We start from the raw sequence: 18,756 nt of genomic DNA, 5'->3' as shown, positions 1-18,756 counted from the left end.
TAGAACGGAGTCGTGACTGGGCAGGTTTCAGAGCTGGCCAGAGGCCAAGGGCATTTCGAACGGGGATTGTCCGTGGTGTGACAGGCAGCGGAGCTGAATTTCAGCAGCAGGAGCTCAGGGCAACATGAAGGGCCGGTGAATGTGATCCCCAGCCGGTGTCAGGGGGGCGCAGCTGCACTGGAGTCAGTGGGGCAAGGCCCAGCTGGTGTCAGGGGGGCCCAGCTGCACTGGAGTCAGTGGGGCAAGGCCCAGCTGGTGTCAGGGGGGCCCAGCTGCACTGGAGTCAGTGGGGCCGGGCCCAGCCGGTGTCAGGGGGGCGCAGCTGCCCTGGAGTCAGTGGGGCTGGGCCCAGCCGGTGTCAGGGGGGCGCAGCTGCACTGGAGTCAGTGGGGCCGGGCCCAGCCAGTGTCAGGGGGGCGCAGCTGCACTGGAGTCAGTGGGGCCGGGCCCAGCCGGTGTCAGGGGGGCAGGGCCCAGCTGGTGTCAGGGGGGCCCAGCTGCACTGGAGTCAGTGGGGCCGGGCCCAGCCAGTGTCAGGGGGGCGCAGCTGCACTGGAGTCAGTGGGGCCGGGCCCAGCCAGTGTCAGGGGGGTGCAGCTGCACTGGAGTCAGTGGGGCAGGGCCCAGCCGGTGTCAGTGGGGCAGGGCCCAGCTGGTGTCAGGGGGGCGCAGCTGCACTGGAGTCAGTGGGGCAGGGCCCAGCCGGTGTCAGGGGGGCCCAGCTGCACTGGAGTCAGTGGGGCCGGGCCCAGCCAGTGTCAGGGGGGCACAGCTGCACTGGAGTCAGTGGGGCCGGGCCCAGCCAGTGTCAGGGGGGTGCAGCTGCACTGGAGTCAGTGGGGCCGGGCCCAGCCGGTGTCAGGGGGGCGCAGCTGCACTGGAGTCAGTGGGGCAGGGCCCAGCCGGTGTCAGGGGGGCGCAGCTGCACTGCAGTCAATGGGGCAGGGCCCAGCCAGTGTCAGGGGGATGCAGCTGCACTGGAGTCAGTGGGGCCGGGCCCAGCCAGTGTCAGGGGGGCGCAGCTGCACTGGAGTCAGTGGGGCCGGGCCCAGCCGGTGTCAGGGGGGCGCAGCTGCACTGGAGTCAGTGGGGCCGGGCCCAGCCAGTGTCAGGGGGGTGCAGCTGCACTGGATTCAGTGGGGCAGGGCCCAGCCGGTGTCAGTGGGGCAGGGCCCAGCTGGTGTCAGGGGGGCCCAGCTGCACTGGAGTCAGTGGGGCCGGGCCCAGCCGGTGTCAGGGGGGCGCAGCTGCACTGGAGTCAGTGGGGCCGGGCCCAGCCAGTGTCAGGGGGGTGCAGCTGCACTGGAGTCAGTGGGGCAGGGCCCAGCCGGTGTCACGGGGGTGCAGCTGCACTGGAGTCAGTGGGGCAGGGCCCAGCCAGTGTCAGGGGGGTGCAGCTGCACTGGATTCAGTGGGGCAGGGCCCAGCCGGTGTCAGTGGGGCAGGGCCCAGCTGGTGTCAGGGGGGCCCAGCTGCACTGGAGTCAGTGGGGCCGGGCCCAGCCGGTGTCAGGGGGGCGCAGCTGCACTGGAGTCAGTGGGGCAGGGCCCAGCCGGTGTCAGGGGGGTGCAGCTGCACTGGAGTCAGTGGGGCCGGGCCCAGCCAGTTTCAGGGGGGTGCAGCTGCACTGGAGCCAGTGGGGCAGGGCCCAGCCGGTGTCAGGGGGGCGCAGCTGCACTGGAGCCAGTGGGGCAGGGCCCAGCCGGTGTCAGGGGGGCCCAGCTGCACTGGAGTCAGTGGGGCCGGGCCCAGCCAGTGTCAGGGGGGCGCAGCTGCACTGGAGTCAGTGGGGCCGGGCCCAGCCAGTGTCAGGGGGGTGCAGCTGCACTGGATTCAGTGGGGCAGGGCCCAGCCGGTGTCAGTGGGGCAGGGCCCAGCTGGTGTCAGGGGGGCCCAGCTGCACTGGAGTCAGTGGGGCCGGGCCCAGCCGGTGTCAGGGGGGCGCAGCTGCACTGGAGTCAGTGGGGCAGGGCCCAGCCGGTGTCAGGGGGGCGCAGCTGCACTGGAGTCAGTGGGGCAGGGCCCAGCCGGTGTCAGGGGGGCGCAGCTGCACTGGAGTCAGTGGGGCAGGGCCCAGCCGGTGTCAGGGGGGCGCAGCTGCACTGGACTCGATGGCAGGTGTCAGTCGACTCTTGCTGAGAGCGACACCAGCTCACACCCGCTGGGGATCTCTCTGGGGTTTGTGAGGTGGGAAAACCCCCTGGGGAACTAAAACCTGCCGCAAACCCGGGGAGACGCAGCCCCCGAGCAGCGTGAAATGTCTGTAGCCAGCTGGGACCAGGGACCGACCTGGGGCAGCGCGGTGGATGAGGGACCCCAGGGCGCCGTACCCGGTGCTTCCCCGCCGAGCCCAGGGGAAGGTGAGGGAGGGACAAATCCAGGTGGCTGATGTTCTCTCTCCGGCTCCAGGGGCCTGTCTGCAGTGTATGCGTTGTGAAGGAGAAGGAACCAGCTGCACGGGGTCCGTACAGACCTGCGCTGCTGGGCAAACCTCTTGTGGCGTCGTTCAAACAGAATTGACACTCGGTAAGTGAGATGGACCCTACCCAGCGTGGGCCAGGGAACAGCCTGGGGAGCCAGGACTCCTGGGTCCTCTCCTAGTCCCAGCTCTGGAAGGGAGTCGGGTGGGTGGGTCTGAGCAGCGGTTGCGGAGCCAGGACGCCTGGGTTCTATGCCAGACCCTGTGGCTAGCTCCCCACGGCTCAGCACTGCGATGCCGAACCCCGCGGCGACTCGCCAGCCAGGGGGCCGGGGCCCGGCTCCCCATACGGTGCATGGGGAGAGGGAGGCGTCTGAGGAGGGGACGCACCAGAGACCACTGAGCGGGAGCCACCTTAGCCAGCCAATAGGAAGTGTCGAGGAAAGGGGAGTGACCGAAGCCTTGTCCCTCCCCCAAAGTTTGGCCACGAAGTCCCACCCGCGCAGAGACGCCCAGCTCTGCTTGGGGTCCGCAGCCCGGAGCCCCTCTGAACCGGGTCGGCCCTTCCTTGTCAATGCCAGCAGTGGTGGGGGGGGGCTGCCAGGAGACCCCAATGGCTTGGTGCCGAGCTGAGCCCTGGGGTAGGCAAGTTCAAATCCCCACTTGGCCCGAATTGGGGACTTCATCCCAGATCTCTCCCTCCTATGGTCATGCCTGGCCTCCGGGCGGGTCTCTGTACGTCTCCCCTTTCGAAGCCGCCCCACATAGTATGAAATAGTTAAACATTCCCTGGAACCTGATCGCCACTGGGAGCATCTGACCCACTGGGCTCCTGGGTATGTGGGGGTGGGGGGGATCAACCTTCTCCCCCCCGGCCATCTCCTCCCCCAGCTGTGCATTGTGCAGAGCCTGATCCGGTGGGTGTGCTCCGAGGGCACCTCCTGTGTCAGGCCCTGCAGGTGAGATCAGCAGGGAAACAAGGAGTCTGTGAATCCCGCCACGGCTCAGGGGTGAGCTGGACGCCCGGTGTTGGGATTTCAGCAGCCCAGCACGTACCCACTGGTGGGAACGTTGGCAGGAGATTCGCGGCAGCTGGGTGGGGAGCAGGACGATCTAAGGGCTGGGTTTAGGTGCTGAAATCGCTTTCTTTAGCCCTGCGGGACTTCGAATGAGTCACTTCCCCTCCCTGTGCCTCAGTTTCCCCCTGGGTAGAGGCAGGCTAATGGCACATGGGCATCATTGTGAAGTGGGCGCCAGTGGGCTGGGAATGGACGGGGGAAAATCTCTGTCTTCTCCTGTGCAGCTGGAGAGAAGACCCAGACCATTGTCAAGGGCTGTGCGACACTCAGCCAATGTAACGCTGGCTTCGTCTCGATGAACTTTGGGAAGGGAATGATGACAAGGACGATCATCTCCTGCTGCCAGACCGACTCCTGCACACCGGCACCTGTTAAAGGTACATCGCCCGGCTCCTGCCCCTCCTGCTGCCTGGAACCGGCCCCACACCAACTTCCTGAGCCTGGTCATCCTGCCCTGCAGGGGGCGCCCCATGGAGTAACACTGAGCCCCTGGCTGGGTGGAGTTTAGTGGGCGGGGCTCTAGGCTGCCACTAGGTGTGAACCCGGCTGGCCCCACCCAGGGCAGGGTCCAGGGGTCCCTGCTGCAAACCCCTCCCCCGCCCCTGCTGCCCCCGGCGCTACAGCTCCCCCTGCAGGGGACACCCAGGGCTGAGCTGTGCAGCCCCCACCCTGCCCCGACGCCTCCTGGGGCTCGTCCCCCGAGCTGACTGCGTTTGCTCCGCTTCGTCCCAGTGCCCCCGGCTGACACCAAATCCAACGGCCGGAGCTGCCCGGGCTGCCACACTTCGTCCTCTGATCAGTGCCGTGAACAGACCGTACAGTGCACTGGAGCCGAAAACCAATGCATGGACATCTCCAGGCACCTAAACTCTGGTAACTTCCGTTCCTTCGTTCTGGGGTTATTTCTCCTTTGCTGTCCCGTCCCCGTCCCACCCCCGTCCTCCGCCCGCCCCCAGGGGCAGAAGCGAGATGCTGTCGTCCGCCAAATAAAGGCGTCGGTGTGACCTTGGGTCAGTGTCTTCCCCTCCCTGGGCCTCTGGTTCTCCTCCATCCATTGCCTGTCAATAGTTTAGTCTCTAAGGTCTTCAGGGCAGGGACTGGGTTAGTATTGGGAGACCCCGCCATGCCGGGCACTGCACGGACCCCCAGCAAAGATACGGGACCCATACTCTGCTGGGCGCTAAAGACTTATAGGGAGATATAGTCCATCAACTACAACTTACAGAGCCTGCAAGTGTAACCCACCCACCTGCTGCGTGTGGTGTCCTGTCCCCTGTAGTGGCACCAAGACCACTTGGCAAGAAAGAGTTTGCTCTACGGCCTTAGCTAACAGCCAGTTGGCTTTTGGCTCCTGCACTAAGCTCCAGAGGTCCCAGGTTCGATCCCGCCCGCCAACCCCCGGCGTCTGTCGGCATTACACAATCTCTGTAGGCAAAGTGAGGATCATTGTCCCAGTTTCAGAGACTGGGAAACTGAGGCACAGAGTGGTGCCATGACTTGCCCAAGGTCCCACGGGAAGGCTGTGGCAGAGCTGGGAATTGACTCCAATTTTGCAGGATCCCATCATGGTGCCGTAACTCATTATGAAGCCACCCTTCAAAAAGATCCCACCGCTCCCACCAACAGGGAGCGGCTGCTTTGCAGCCTGAGCGGTGTGGCTAATACAGGCCATATCCAATCTGGGTATCCTCAGTGTTCAGGGCTGCAAGTGACTTATTCAAGGACACACAGTGAGTCTGTGTCACAGTAAAGGAGAAGGGGGAGACATGTTGGGGGCAGCAGAGCCAAAGGGGAGGGGTGGGGGCCTCGGCGGGGCTCAGAGGGGCAGGTTGTTGTGTCCTGGTCCAGTTCAAGGAATGGATCCGCACCCCTCACACGGATCCCTTCCTTTCCTCCCCCGCATGCAGCTGGATCTGCCACGAAGACCATCATGAAGGGCTGTGGTTCTGAGTACGTCTGTGCCCAGGTGAATGAAGGTTCTGCGAACTTTGCGGGGATCAATACAGAGGTAACCAGGGCCAGATGCACCCCAGCCACCAGCGCAGCCGGCACAGCTCTGGGACCCGCCGGGCTCCTCCTTCCCGCCCTCGCTGGGCTCCTCCTGCTGAAGAGTCTCTCCTGATTCCCCACCCAGTGCAGCGGCCACGCCGCCCTCAGGAACGCCCCGGCCTCCTGTGTTAGCCCCTGTCGGCAGCCGCTGTCCCCTCCCAGGGGCCCTGGGCTCCCGCCCGGATTCGCTTCCCCTTTATATTGTTCCGCTTAATAAAACAAACTGGAGACCAAAATCTTTAGAAATCTGTGGGGGGGGGGGGGGGGGATTTCAATTCTCATGGGTGGGGCTGTCAAGAAGCCAATTGGTCAGTGACCCCTAGTGGTGAAATGAGAAGCACAGGCCAGGAGCTACACCTGCCAGCGGGACCACAGGGTCTGGCTGGATCCAGCAGCTGCAGTAAAGATCCTCCCTTTACAGTCGTCACAGCCGAGTCCTGCCCCTATTGCCCCCGGCAGCGCCCCCTACAGCAGGTCCGCCCAAATTACAGGCCACTTTGGAAACTGTTGGCCAAACCTGCGAGGGAGATTGGGTGGCCCAGCTGGGAGCAGAAGCCTGGTCTCGAAAGCCCTGACCCACCACGCAAGCACATGCTTAGCTGTAAGCACGTGAGCATTTGGGGCTAAGTCGGGTGCTTAACATTAAGCACCATGCTTCAGCGCCTGGCTGAATCGGGGCCTGTGCTGGCAGGAACCACGTGTGGGCTGTGAACACTGGCATCCCTGCAGCATTCGGGGCATTGATCGTCCCCACACGGTCCCTGGAAACAGCAGAAGGAGGGATGGAGGGGGGGTGAATGGAGAGGGGAAGCAAATCGAATACAATTGGTCCCCGGCCTCTTTATAGCAGCCCTGAGTGTCTTTGAGGACAGTTCTCAGGTCGCCCCTCATTCTTCTCTCAAGACTAAACGTGCCTGTTTTTTTAACCTTTCCTCACACGTCGGGCTTTCTAAACCTTTGAGCTTTTCTGTTGCCCTTGTCTGGACTCTCTCCAGTTTGTCCCCGTCTCTCCTAAAGCGCCGTGCCCAGAACTGGCCCCGGTTCTCCAGCTGGGTCTGCCCCATTGTCGAGCAGAGCAGGACAATGACCCCGTGTCTGACCTGCGACACTCCCACTACTGCACCCCAGAATGAGATCAGCCTTTTTTGGAACTGCATCACGCTGTCGGCTCATGCTCAGCTTGTGATCCGCCATCGCCCCCAGATCCTTTTCACTGGTACAACTGCCTAGCCAGTTATTCCCCGTTTGGTGGTAGTTGTGCATTTGATGGTTTGCCTTCCTGTGTGTCGTAATTTCCACTTGTCTTGATTGAGTTTCATCTTGTTGAATCGAGACCAATTCTCCAATTTGGCAAGGCCATTTTGAATGCGTCTCCTTCCCTCCCGAGTGCTCGCAACCCCTCCCGGCTGGGTGTCATCTGCAAAGCACACTCTCCGCTCCCTTACCCAAGTCATTCATGAAAATATTGAATAACACCAGACCCAGGGCTGGCCCCGGGACCCCATTCGATACGCCCTCCAAGTCTGAGAGCGAACCACTGATAACTGCTCTTTGAGGAGGGTTGCAGCAGGAGAAAAGGTTAAAGGTAGCCGAGGTAGGCGGCGCAGGGAGGCAGCCACAGCTGGGGCCACACCCAATCAGGCCCCAGCTGGCCCTGATATAAGGGCTGTGGGGTCAGTCTCACTCCAGCCTTGGAGTGGGAAGGGCCTGGCTGCCTGGGAGCAGGGTACCGTGGGCAGAGCAGGACTGGGGAAGGGCCAGGGAGCTGGGGAGCTCCAGCCTGGAAACTCCCCAGGCTGAGGCCTTGGTAAAGGCTAAGGAGGTACTGGAGCTGCAGAGGAGTTACCAGGGATTAGGCAGAGGCAGCTGGTCCGACCCCCTTGCCAGTGATGAGTGGCCATTACAGAGTGCGTCTGCCCCAGGCAGCGGGGGCTAGATGACGACTGGCAGTAGCCACAGAGGCAAGGTGGGAAAAGAGGGTTGGGGGTTCCCCTGGGAGGGGACACCCCGAGTCGGGGGGGGGGAGGCGCTGCTGTGGGGCAGCGCCCCGAGACAAGAGGGCACCAGGGTCCGGGAAAAGTCAGACCAAGTCTCTCAGCTGGGTCTCCTCCTGCCTCGTCCTATTTGCCAGCCGCCCCGCCGGACCGGGTGAGTCTGAATCGAGTCGCTCTGGGACGAGTGAGCGACGTGGCCCCAGGAAGCTGGGTTTCCCTTACCAGAGGTCTCAGCTGATTGTGCTCTTGTAAAATTCACCCTTCTCATCACCCAGTCGCTCGGCTAAGCATATCGGGGAATCTCCAGGTACCAGGAATAGCTCCAAGAATAAACCGTAAGCAGGGAAGGGTCGGGGGGGGGGGGGGGGAGGCTTGGTTAACGCTGGGTTAAGGCTGCCTGGTGATAGGACCTGCCCTGGCAGAGCCTCCAGTTCAGCAAAACACAAACGTCCGTAATACCGGAAATAGCAGGTTATGGCAAAGGCCCCCGCAGCACCACTCTGCCCTCTCCCAGTGATGCTGCACAACACCCTGGGGACACCTTCTCGCCCGCTGCCTTTTCACGGCAATGGCCAGGGGCTCCCCGCACGGCCCCTGCCTCCCGACACTCAGCTTCTGCCCCGACGTGTGGAAAACGTCACAGCTGCTCCGTGCCCTTCTCCGGCCCCTCCGCATACGGATTCGGGAACCCACCTACCTGCCAGCTCCCCTGGGCCCTGCTGCGGACGTGATCCACCCAATCGCGTATTGACGCGTGTGACAACGTTGGGGAGTTCTGTAGCGTTTTACATGACTAGCGTGCGCGCGCCTCAGTTTCCCTGTGTGCTGCATGTTTCACAAGGTGGTGGGAGAGGGTTTGTTGTTGCCGAGGACCGGGGTGACCTCGCCTGGCAGCAGGGACCCCCAGACAATCGCCTGGAGATGGGGAACCCTAACAACTGGTGACCTGGTAACTAAGATTCCCACCCCAGTTTGGCAGCCAGTCGGTTCTGGCCAGTGGGAGGACAATGGGCGAGGCAGGGGTGGAGTTGGGGTGAGGCCGGGGGCAGAGAGGGGTCGAGCACCCACCAGCGCCAGAAGAAGTCGGTGCCTATGGATCAGGGTTTCATTATTCCCACTGGGCGTGGAGGCCCCGGGGGTCCAGAGTGAGTGGACTCCCTGAGGGGGCCCACGGGGAGAGACAGGTGTGCTGAGGCTCAGAGGTACAGTAGGCAGAGGGGCCCACGGCTTAACCCCCGAGAGCGAGCGGACCCCCGAGAAGGGCTGTCGCTCTGAAGGGGGTTCCCCCCAGGGACTGTGAGGAGCTGGGAGAGAATCATAGACTCATAGGAGTCTGGGACAACATGAGACAGATGGGACCCTCGTGGCATAGGGGGGACTCAGCCCAGATCTCCCCATATCACAATTGCAGCCCATAGAGTCCAAGCCCAGAGGGACCACTGGAATCATCTCATCTGACCCCCCTGCGTCACACCAGCTCCCTCCCCCCCAAATTAATTCCTCGACCTCTGAGAACAACATCCCATCTGGATTTACAAATGGTCGGTGATGGAGAATCCATCCGCTCCCTGGTAAATTGTCCCAGTGGTTAATTACTCTCACCATTAAAAAACGACGCCTTCGTTCCAGGCTGAATTTGTCCGGCTGCAACTCCCAGCCGTTAGCTCGTGTCAGATCTTCTCTAGCTTGGCTGAAGACCCCGTGATCCAATATTTGTTCCCCAGTGTTTATAAACTGGGGTCAAGTCACCCTTCAATACCCTCTTTGTCAAACGGATGGAGGTCTTGGAGCTCTTCCAACACATCTCGCCACCATTCAGCGCCGCTCCAGTGAATGCCGCTGGAGTCCCATCGCCATGGGGACAGAGCGATGGCTGCCTGGGCGTTTACCGTAACGCGGTATTTCCTGGTTTCCAGAAGGTTGGATTTTGCTGGACTCGATACGCTGGAAGGACAAAAGCTATCAACGGGCAACCAAAACCCGGCATTAACCAAGGTTTTTGCCCTGGATCTATTCCTGACACTTGGAGGTAACCTGGTGACAAGGCGGCGTGGTTGCGCCGGTGACTGAAATATTAATCCTGCAAAAATGGAAAAGTCGATTGCCACCGAATATTGATGCGCGGCTCAGCAGGACGGCCGCTCTCACAGCTAACAAGCGACTGGCATTGTGCAGAACGGGGAGCCCCGTGACGGCTGAAGCAATTTGGGCTGACTTTTCTATGACTCACATCGGTGTTTGGCCGTGTGGGGGACATACAGCGGAACAGCTTGAAGAGGAGAGATTGCGGGACCCCCCCACACACTAGGAGGTTGTACATCCCTGCGGTTCCAGCTCTCAGCTCAGAAGCGGGTGACGCAAGTTCAAATCCCTTTTCCACCTCCGCGGGGCCGGCTCCAGGGTTCTTGCCTCCCCAAGCAGCAGAAAAGAAAAAAAAAAAAAGCCGTGATCGGTGGCACTTGGGCGGCGGGTCCTTCCCTCCAAGAGGGGCTGAGGGACTTGCCGCCGAAGAGCCCTACATGCCGCCCCTTTCTGTTGGCCGCCCCAAGCACCCGCTCGCTGCGGTGGTGCCTGCAGCCGGCCCTGCCCATCCGGCACAGGGGTGAATGAACCCAGGGAAGGAGCCTGGCCACTGGACTAGTGGATCCAAGGGATGCCACCACTGCCACCAGCTCCTCCTCTGTGGTGCGTGGAGCCAGTTCTGAGCACCTCCTGGATTGAGCTCGGCAGGCAAGATCGGGGCTCCTCTGTCTGTCTTCCGCTGGCTCAGGCTGTTCTGGGGCATAAACTTGAGGTGTGACCCTTCACGGTACAAATGTCGAGGCTGAATGACGCTAGCTTCCCAGAGGGCTTGGCAGAAGCCAGAAGCAGCGGAATGTTTGTGAATGCCGGTGGTGCCTAAATCTGTGTGGCCGGGACTTGCAGTAGCCGGGAATCTAGCCCTAGGCCTGTATGTATTTTGTTTCAGGGCTGTTATTTCCCCCTCTGCGGCCCCGTGTGGTTTAGCCGCCGTGTGGGGACACTGCAAGGCTGTTTCCTTTAGGAGGAGAACGCGATGATGCAAGGCAGGTCTCCCTGCAGTGCAAAGACCGCGCGGCGCACCCCCTCAGCGTCCTGCGTCTTGGAGAACAGCAGCAGCCCGTTCCTGTGGTCAGAAATCCCCGCGCCTGCCTTTCTGGTGGGCTCTGTGCCCAAGAAGCTCTCTCTCCCTGCTTCCTCCCTGGGTCCTACCCACCGCTGCTGCTCCCCCTTCCCTCCTTGCCCCTGGGTGTGCAACCAGGCAATCCCGTCCGCCCACACGGCTCGGCTCTGAGCCGCAGGGTTTATGAGATGGGCGCTGTAGCAGGACAGCTACAGCAGAGCGTAACCAAAGGTTGTGGGGTGGGGGTGGGGGGAGGGTGTTCTGTGGCTGTAGGACCTCCGGCTCCCCAAGCAATGGTAGCTTCCATCAACCTAGCTGCCGCTACACTGGGGGGTAGGTTGGCATAGCGACAGCGCTCAGTCCCTAGCCCCCGCTGCCCTAACTCACTAGGCCCCACCCCCACAGCTAGGGATAGAACCCAGGCATCCTGGTTCCCTGCCGCCCCACTGTAAGCTACTAACACCCACTCCCCTCCCAGAACTGTGGATAGAACCCAGGAGTCCTGGCTCCCAGCCCTCCCCCCTGCTCTAACCCACTAGATCCGACTCCCCTCCCAGAACTGTGGATAGAACCCAGGAGTCCTGGCTCCCAGCCCTTCCCCCTGCTCTAACCCACTAGACCCGACTCCCCTCCCAGAACTGTGGATAGAACCCAGGAGTCCTGGCTCCCAGCCCTCCCCCCTGCTCTAACCCACTAGACCCAACTCCCCTCCCAGAACTGTGGATAGAACCCAGGCATCCGGGCTCCCAGCTCCCCCAGCTCTAACTCACTAGACCCGACTCCCCTCCCAGAACTGTGGATAGAACCCAGGCATCCGGGCTCCCAGCTCCCCCAGCTCTAACCCACTAGACCCGACTCCCCTCCCAGAACTGTGGATAGAACCCAGGCATCCGGGCTCCCAGCTCCCCCAGCTCTAACCCACTAGACCCGACTCCCCTCCCAGAGCCTGGAATAGAACCCAGGAGTCCTGACAACCAGTTTTAATGACTGGACGCCACTCAACTTTCTATGGAACCCAGGAATCCTGACTTCCAGTCGCAACCCCACCCTGCTCTAAGTGCTACACCCTAATCTCCACTCTGCAGAACCCAGGAGTCCGGCCCACCCCCTCCTCCTCTAACCACGTCGCCCCTCTTCTCCCAGGGGCGGGAAAGAGACCCCAGAGTCCACATGCCCTTAGTAAACCAGGAGGAGGACCCAGGAGTCCTGCCACGTCATCCATTGTGTGACCTGCTTGCCCATGTGGCCCCCACCCCAGATTTAAAGGAGAGGTGGTTTCACGCATCCCTGTGGTTTTTTGTTTCTCAGCAGGAAGGCTGGCGAATTTCTCAACATGCTCCTGTGTCTAAATTGTGTCACTGGTGGGTGGGGGCAGGGCTGGCGAGGGGACTGGGAACTTATGGAACGAAGCAATCGGAGAATGGGAGGATTTCAAAGTTTCCGTATGACATCTGCGCATGTGCCAGAGCCCCTCCATAAGAGGAGGAGAGAGACAGACATTGGCAAATCTTTTCTGCTTCACTGAACTATCCGTCTGCTCCACGCCTGGCAAACGTTACTCAGCCTGAAGGCCCTAAGGAGTTTTGGTAAGTCACATCCCTCTGGTCTCTTGGTGCTCTAACTGCTAGACCCCTCTCCCCTCCCAGAGCAGGACTAGAACCCAGGAGTCCTGGCCTCAGCTCTCCCTGGTCCAGCCATGAGACCCCACTCCCCTCGCAGAGCCAGTGAGAGAACCCAGGAGTCCTGGCTCCGGCCTCACTTCTCTAACCACTAGGTCCCAGTCCCCTCCTGGAGCAAGGACTAGAATCAAGGCGGGTGAGCTGTCTCTTCCTGACAAAGGGAGCAGCCTGCTTTGTCACCCTCTGTTTAGAGAGCCACCGGCTTAGTCTCTCTCTGCCATACAGAGCAGCCTGCTTCGCCTCTCTCTGGTTTTGGTTCTTGTGTGTCATTTTGCTGGATTCTCATAAAGTAAGCCATTTTACACTGTAACTTTCCAGCAGGAGTATTTGATATTTCTCTGTCACATCTCTGTGTGGGTGCCACGAACATTCCAGCGACAAAGGGGTCGGAGGTGCGGCTACCCCAGAACTGTGGCAAACGGCTTTGTGGTTCCACCCACGCTGTCAACAGGCTCATGCATGTGCAAGTTCCCTTCTGATCTCATTTCAGCCCCTCTGTGACAAATCCCCCGACTGGACATTTGGCTGCATCACAGACCCCAGCGCCGACCTACTGCTTCCCCATCGCCATGGAGGCTTCTCCTGCCGTCTGCATCCTCGCTGCTCTCCTGGCTACGGGTGAGTGGGGCCTGTTCCTACAGAGGCTGATTTCCTAACTTCTCCAATGTCCCAACAGCTCAGAGCCGCCCGCCGGGTGAAACTGTTAACGAACGTAACTGAAAAGCAGCCACAGGATAACGGGGGCTGAGCTGGGAGTGTCTGAGTGACAACGTCCGAGGAGGAGAGGGCTGGAAGTCACAAAGTCACCGTGACAGCGAGTGAAGCAATTCTGGAAAAGTGACTGGGCGCATTTCAGAGCTGGCCAGAGGCCAAGGGCATTTCGAACGGGGATTGTCTGTGGTGTGACAGGCAGCGGAGCTGAATTTCAGCAGCAGGAGCTCAGGGCAACATGAAGAGCCGGTGAATGGGATCCCCAGCCGGTGTCAGGGGGGCGCAGCTGCACTGGAGTCAGTGGGGCAGGGCCCAGCCGGTGTCAGGGGGGCGCAGCTGCACTGGAGTCAGTGGGGCAGGGCCCAGCCGGTGTCAGGGGGGCGCAGCTGCACTGGAGTCAGTGGGGCAGGGCCCAGCCGGTGTCAGGGGGGTGCAGCTGCACTGGAGTCCGTGGGGCCGGGCCCAGCCGGTGTCAGGGGGGCGCAGCTGCACTGGAGTCCGTGGGGCCGGGCCCAGCCGGTGTCAGGGGGGCGCAGCTGCACTGCAGTCAGTGGGGCCGGGCCCAGCCGGTGTCAGGGGGGCGCAGCTGCACTGCAGTCAGTGGGGCCGGGCCCAGCCGGTGTCAGGGGGGCGCAGCTGCACTGGAGTCAGTGGGGCCGGGCCCAGCCGGTGTCAGGGGGGCGCAGCTGCACTGGAGTCAGTGGGGCCGGGCCCAGCCGGTGTCAGGGGGGCGCAGCTGCACTGGAGTCAGTGGGGCCGGGCCCAGCCGGTGTCAGGGGGGCGCAGCTGCACTGGAGTCAGTGGGGCCGGGCCCAGCCGGTGTCAGGGGGGCGCAGCTGCACTGGAGTCAGTGGGGCCGGGCCCAGCCGGTGTCAGGGGGGCGCAGCTGCACTGGAGTCATGTTCTCTCTCCGTCTCCAGGGGCCTGTCTGCAGTGTGAGGTTTGCAGTGGAACAGGAACCAGCTGCGTGGGTGACTCAGATACCTGCCAAAACATGGAAGACTCTTGTGGCATCACTCTGACAGAAGACACAGTGGGTAGGTGAGAGGGACCCTACTCAACATGGGTCAGTGAAGACGGTGGGGATCCAGGACGCCTGGGTCCTCTCCTAGTCCCAGCTCTGGGAAGGGAGTGGGGTGGATGGGTCTGAGCAGCGGTTAACGAGCCAGGACGCCTGGGTTCTATGCCAGACCCTGTGGGTTAGCTCCCCAACGGGGCCTTCGGCTCAGCACTGCGATGCCGAACCCCCAGGCGACTCGCCAGCCAGTGGGTCGGGGCCTGGACCCCCCCGTATGGTGCATGGGGTGAGGGAGGTGTCCGAGGATGGGATCCACAAAAGCTAGCCAATAGGAAATGCTGAGGAGAGGGGTGTGGCCTAAGCCCCGCCCCCTCACCCTAAGTTCGGCCCCTGAGTTCCGGCGGCACCGAGGTGCCCAGCTCTGCTTGGGATCCACAGCTGGGGACCCCTCACCGGGAGTCCAGCGTCTGGACCGGATCGGCCCTTCCTTGCCTATGACGGCGGTGGAGGAGGGGCTGCCAGGAGACCTCAGCGGCTGGGTGCTCAGCTGGGCCATGGGGGAGCCAAGTGGGAGCCGAATTTGGCTGGGGTCTTCTGCCCCGCCATCTCCTGCCCGGGCTGAGCTTTGTGCAGGGCCCTATCCATTGGTTGTGCTCTGAGGGCGTCCCCTGGATCAGGCCCCGCAGGTGATACCGTCAGGGGAACACCGAGTTTGTGAATCCCGCCGTGCCTCAGGGGTGAGCGGGATGCATGGTGGTGGGATCTGGGTGGCCCTGCACATACCTACTGGTAGAAACTTTGGCAGCAAAAGGACTTTATGGGCAGGAGATTCGGGGCCCCCAGAATTAGGCATCAGCTGAGTAGGGAGCTGTAGGATCTAAATGCTGGATTTTGTTCCTGAAATAGCTTTGTCTAGCCCTGCGGGACGTGGGGTGAGTCACTCTGTGCCTCAGTTTCCCGATGGGTAGAGGAAGGCTAATGGCATGGGGCCGTCGTTGTGAAAAGGGCAGTGATGGGGTGGGAGTGGGAGGGGAATAAATCTCAGACTTCTCCTCCTGTGCAGCGGGCGTGAAGACCCAGACCGTTCTCAAGAGCTGTTTGTCATCCAGCCAATGTAAAGCTGGAGCCATCTCTATGAATTTTGGGACAGCAAAGGCCAGAAGGATGAGCATTGCCTGCTGCCAGACAGACAACTGCACACCGGACCCTGTTAAAGGTACATCTCCACCTCTTCTCTGCCGTCCCTTGCACCTCCTGCTGCCCGGAACCTGCCCCGCGTTACCTTCCTCAGCATGGTCCTCCCTCCCTGCAGGGGGCGCCCCATGGAATGACACTGAAACCCAGGGTGGGTGGAGGTTAGTGGGTGGAGCTCACCAGGTGTGAACCCGGCTGGCCCCACCCAGGGCAGGGTCCAGGGCTCCCTGCTGCAAACCCCTCCCCCGCCCCTGCTGCCCCCGGAGCTACAGCTCCCCCTGCAGGGGGCACCCAGGGCTGAGCTGTGCAGCCCCCAGCTGCTCTCCCTGCCCCGACGCCTCCTGGGGCTCGTCCCCCGAGCTGACTGCGTTTGCTCCGCTTCGTCCCAGTGCCCTCGGCTGACACCAAACCCAACGGCCGGCGCTGCCGCAGCTGCTACGCGTTGAACGCTGATCATTGCAATGAGCAAACCGTACATTGTACTGGATCCGAGACCCAGTGTTTGGACGTCGCCGGGCCCCTAAAATCTGGTAACTGCCGTTCATTTATTTGGAGGTTATTTTTCCTCTGCTGTTTTTCCCCCTGTAGGGGAGAAGCGAGACGCTGGGTGGGGGCCGTTAGGGAAAGGTGTCGGCTGCAGATCCGGACACCTGGGTTCTGTTCCCAGCGCTGGCCCCCGGTGTGACCTTGGGCCAGTGTCTTCCCCTCCCTGTGCCTCTGGTTCTCCTCTGTCCATTGTGTGTCTATAGTTCAGTCTAAGCTCTTCGTGGTAGGGTCTGGCTTAGTATTGGGAGCCCCTGTCATGCTAGGACTGCGCAGACCCCCAGGGAAGAAAAGGGACCCAGGCTGTGCTGGGCGCTAAAAACTCATAGGGAGATATAGTCTGTGGCCCAAAGAGCCTGCAATCTCTGTAGGCTGAGTGGGGATCATTCTCCCCATTTAACAGATGGGGAAACAGAGGCACTGAGCAGTGCCGTGACTTGCCCGAGGTCACACCGGGAGGCTGTGGCAGGGCTCGGAACTGAGCCTAGTTTTGCAAAGTCCCATCATGGTGCCGTAACTCACTATGAAGCCCCACTTCTTAGAGATCCCACTACTGCCACCAACAGGGAGCTGCTGCTTTGTTAGATGAGCTGTGGGGATAAAACGGGTGTGAGTCAATCCAGGTGTTGTTGGCGGGATCTAAGTCGAGACCGCAAATGACTTGTTCATGGGCACAGTGAGACCGTGTCACATTAAAGGAGAAGGGGGAGGCCATCCAGGGCCAGACGTGCTGGGGACAGCAGAGGAGATGGGGAGATGGAGGCTGTGGGGGGCCTAGGTGGGGGTCACAGGGGCAGAGTTGAGGAAGGGGAGGGTGTTATTTCTTAGTCCAGTTAAAGGAATGGAGCTGCACCCCTCACCCCGATCGCCTCCTTCATCCTTCCCCCATACAGGTGGAAGTACCACTAAGATCATCATGAAGGGCTGTGTTACCGAGTCCGTCTGTGCCCAGGTACATGTGGGTTCTGGGACCTTCCTGGGGATCAGTGGAGATCTACCCAAGCACAGATGCGCACCAGCCACCAGCGCAGCCGGCACAGCCCTGGGACCCGCCGGGCTCCTCCTTCCCGCCCTCACTGGGCTCCTCCTGCTGAAATTTTTCTCCTGATTCTCCACTTAGTGCAATGGCCACGCCGCACTCAGTAACACCCCGGCCTCCTGTGTTAGGCCCTCTCGGCAGCCGCTCTCCCCTCCCAGGGGCCCTGGGCTCCCGGCCAGATTCGCTTCCCCTTTATATTGTTCCGCTTAATAAAACTAACTGGAGACCAAAGTCTTTGGAAATTTTAAATTGATTTTGTGGGGAAATTACAATTCTAGGGGGCGGGGTCGTCAGGAAGCCAAATTAGTCTGAGAGTGGCCTCTAGTGGTGAAATGAGGCAGCACAGGCCAGGCGCTACAATCCCCGGGGGGACCACAGGCTCAGTCCGGCTCCAGCAGACACAGTAAAGAACTTCCCTTTACGGTCATCACAGCCAAGCCCAGCCCCTGCTGCCCCCGGCAGCGCCCCCTACAGCAGGTCCGCCCAAATTACGGGCCACTTTGGAAATGGTTGGGTCCAAGTCCCGCCCCCACCCCTGCCTAAGGCTCTGGGATGGAGTTTGTGTGCTGGGTTCAGGCTCCAGGCTGGGACAGGGGGTTAGGGTGCAGGAGGGGGGTTGGAGAGCTGGGGGGGCTCTGGGAGGGGGTTGGGTGCAGGAGGGGGGTTGGAGTGCTGGGGGTGGGCTCTGGGAGGGGGTTAGGGGGCAGGAGGGGGGTTGGGGTGCTGGGGTGTGCTCTGGGAGGGGGTTAGGGTGCAGGAGGGGGTTGGAGTGCTGGGGGTGGGCTCTGGGAGGGGGGTTGGGTGCAGGAGGGGGGTTGGGGTGCTGGGGGGGCTCGGGTCGGGGGTTATGGTCCAGTATGGGGGATGGAGTGCTGGGGGGGCTCTGGGAGGGGGTTAGGGTGCAGGAGGGGGGTTGGGGTTCTGGGGGGGCTCTGGGAGGGGGGTTGGGTGCAGGAGGGGGTTTGGGTGCTGGGGTGGCTCTGGGAGGGGGTTAAGGTGCGGGAGGATGGTTGGAGTGCTGGGGGGCTCTGGGAGGGGGTTAGGGTGCAGGAGGGGGGTTGGGGTGCTGGGGGTGGGCTCTGGGAGGGGGTTAGGGTGCAGGAGGGGGGTTGGGGTGCTGGGGTGGGCTCTGGGAGTAGGTTTGGGTGCAGGAGGGGGGTTGGGGTGCTGGGGGTGGGCTCTGGGAGGGGGTTAGGGTGCAGGAGGGGGGTTGGGGTGCTGGGGGGGCTCAGGGATGGGGTTAGGGTGCAGGAGGGGGGTTGGGGTGCTGGGGTGGGCTCTGGGAGGCGGTTAGGGTGCAGGAGGGGGGTTGGGGTGCTGGGGGGGGCTCTGGGAGGCGGTTAGGGTGCAGGAGGGGGGTTGGAGTGCTGGGGGGGCTCGGGGAGGTGGTTAGGGTGCAGGAGGGGGTTGGAGTGCTGGGGGGGCTCTGGGAGGGGGTTAGGGTGCAGGAGGGGGGTTGTGGTGCGGGGGGGGCTCTGGGAGGCGGTAAGGGTGCAGGAGGGGGGTTGGAGTGATGGGGGGGCTCAGGGAGGCGGTTAGGGTGCAGGAGGGGGTTGGAGTGCTGGGGGGGCTCTGGGAGGGGGTTAGGGTGCAGGAGGGGGGTTGGGGTGCTGGGGGGGGCTCTGGGAGGCGGTTAGGGTGCAGGAGGGGGGTTGGAGTGCTGGGGGGGCTCTGGGAGGAGGTTAGGGTGCAGGAGGGGGGTTGGCGTGCTGGGGGTGGGCTCTGGGAGGGGGTTAGGGTGCAGGAGGGGGGTTGGGGTGCTGGGGTGGGCTCTGGGAGGGGGGTTGGGTGCAGGAGGGGGTTGGAGTGCTGGGGGGGCTCTGGGAGGGGGTTAGGGTGCAGGAGGGGGGTTGGGGTGCTGGGGGGGCTCTGGGAGGGGGTTAGGGTGC

At 62.1% G+C, this 18,756-nt stretch overlaps 2 protein-coding genes across 3 annotated transcripts; both read left to right on the top strand.

Annotated features, from left to right (window-relative positions):
* Nucleotides 1–6: 6 nt before the first annotated feature.
* Nucleotides 7–5,783, top strand: LOC123351793 (phospholipase A2 inhibitor and Ly6/PLAUR domain-containing protein-like). The gene is made up of 5 exons (XM_044991430.1): nt 7–135; nt 2,410–2,526; nt 3,723–3,875; nt 4,231–4,371; nt 5,406–5,783. The coding sequence occupies exons 2-5, from the start codon at nt 2,427–2,429 to the stop codon at nt 5,618–5,620; spliced, it is 609 nt and encodes a 202-aa protein (XP_044847365.1). The 5' UTR covers nt 7–135; nt 2,410–2,426; the 3' UTR covers nt 5,621–5,783.
* Nucleotides 5,784–12,132: 6,349 nt separating this feature from the next.
* On the top strand, nt 12,133–17,087 carry LOC123351792 (phospholipase A2 inhibitor and Ly6/PLAUR domain-containing protein-like). Of its 2 annotated transcripts, XM_044991428.1 has the most exons (6): nt 12,133–12,269; nt 12,853–12,980; nt 13,994–14,110; nt 15,155–15,307; nt 15,675–15,815; nt 16,722–17,087. In XM_044991428.1, exons 2-6 carry the CDS (start codon nt 12,932–12,934, stop codon nt 16,934–16,936), a joined length of 675 nt encoding a protein of 224 aa, XP_044847363.1. In that variant the 5' UTR covers nt 12,133–12,269; nt 12,853–12,931; the 3' UTR covers nt 16,937–17,087. The 2 variants fall into 2 exon arrangements, with proteins under 2 accessions (XP_044847363.1, XP_044847364.1); XM_044991429.1 differs by lacking the exons at nt 12,133–12,269; nt 12,853–12,980 and adding an exon at nt 13,185–13,322.
* The last annotated feature ends 1,669 nt before the right edge of the window (nt 17,088–18,756 follow it).

Source organism: Mauremys mutica, chromosome 17, assembly GCF_020497125.1.
Source record: "Mauremys mutica isolate MM-2020 ecotype Southern chromosome 17, ASM2049712v1, whole genome shotgun sequence".
In the NCBI taxonomy this organism is placed as follows: Eukaryota; Metazoa; Chordata; order Testudines; family Geoemydidae; genus Mauremys; species Mauremys mutica.
This window is presented reverse-complemented; position numbering and strand designations above follow the sequence as displayed.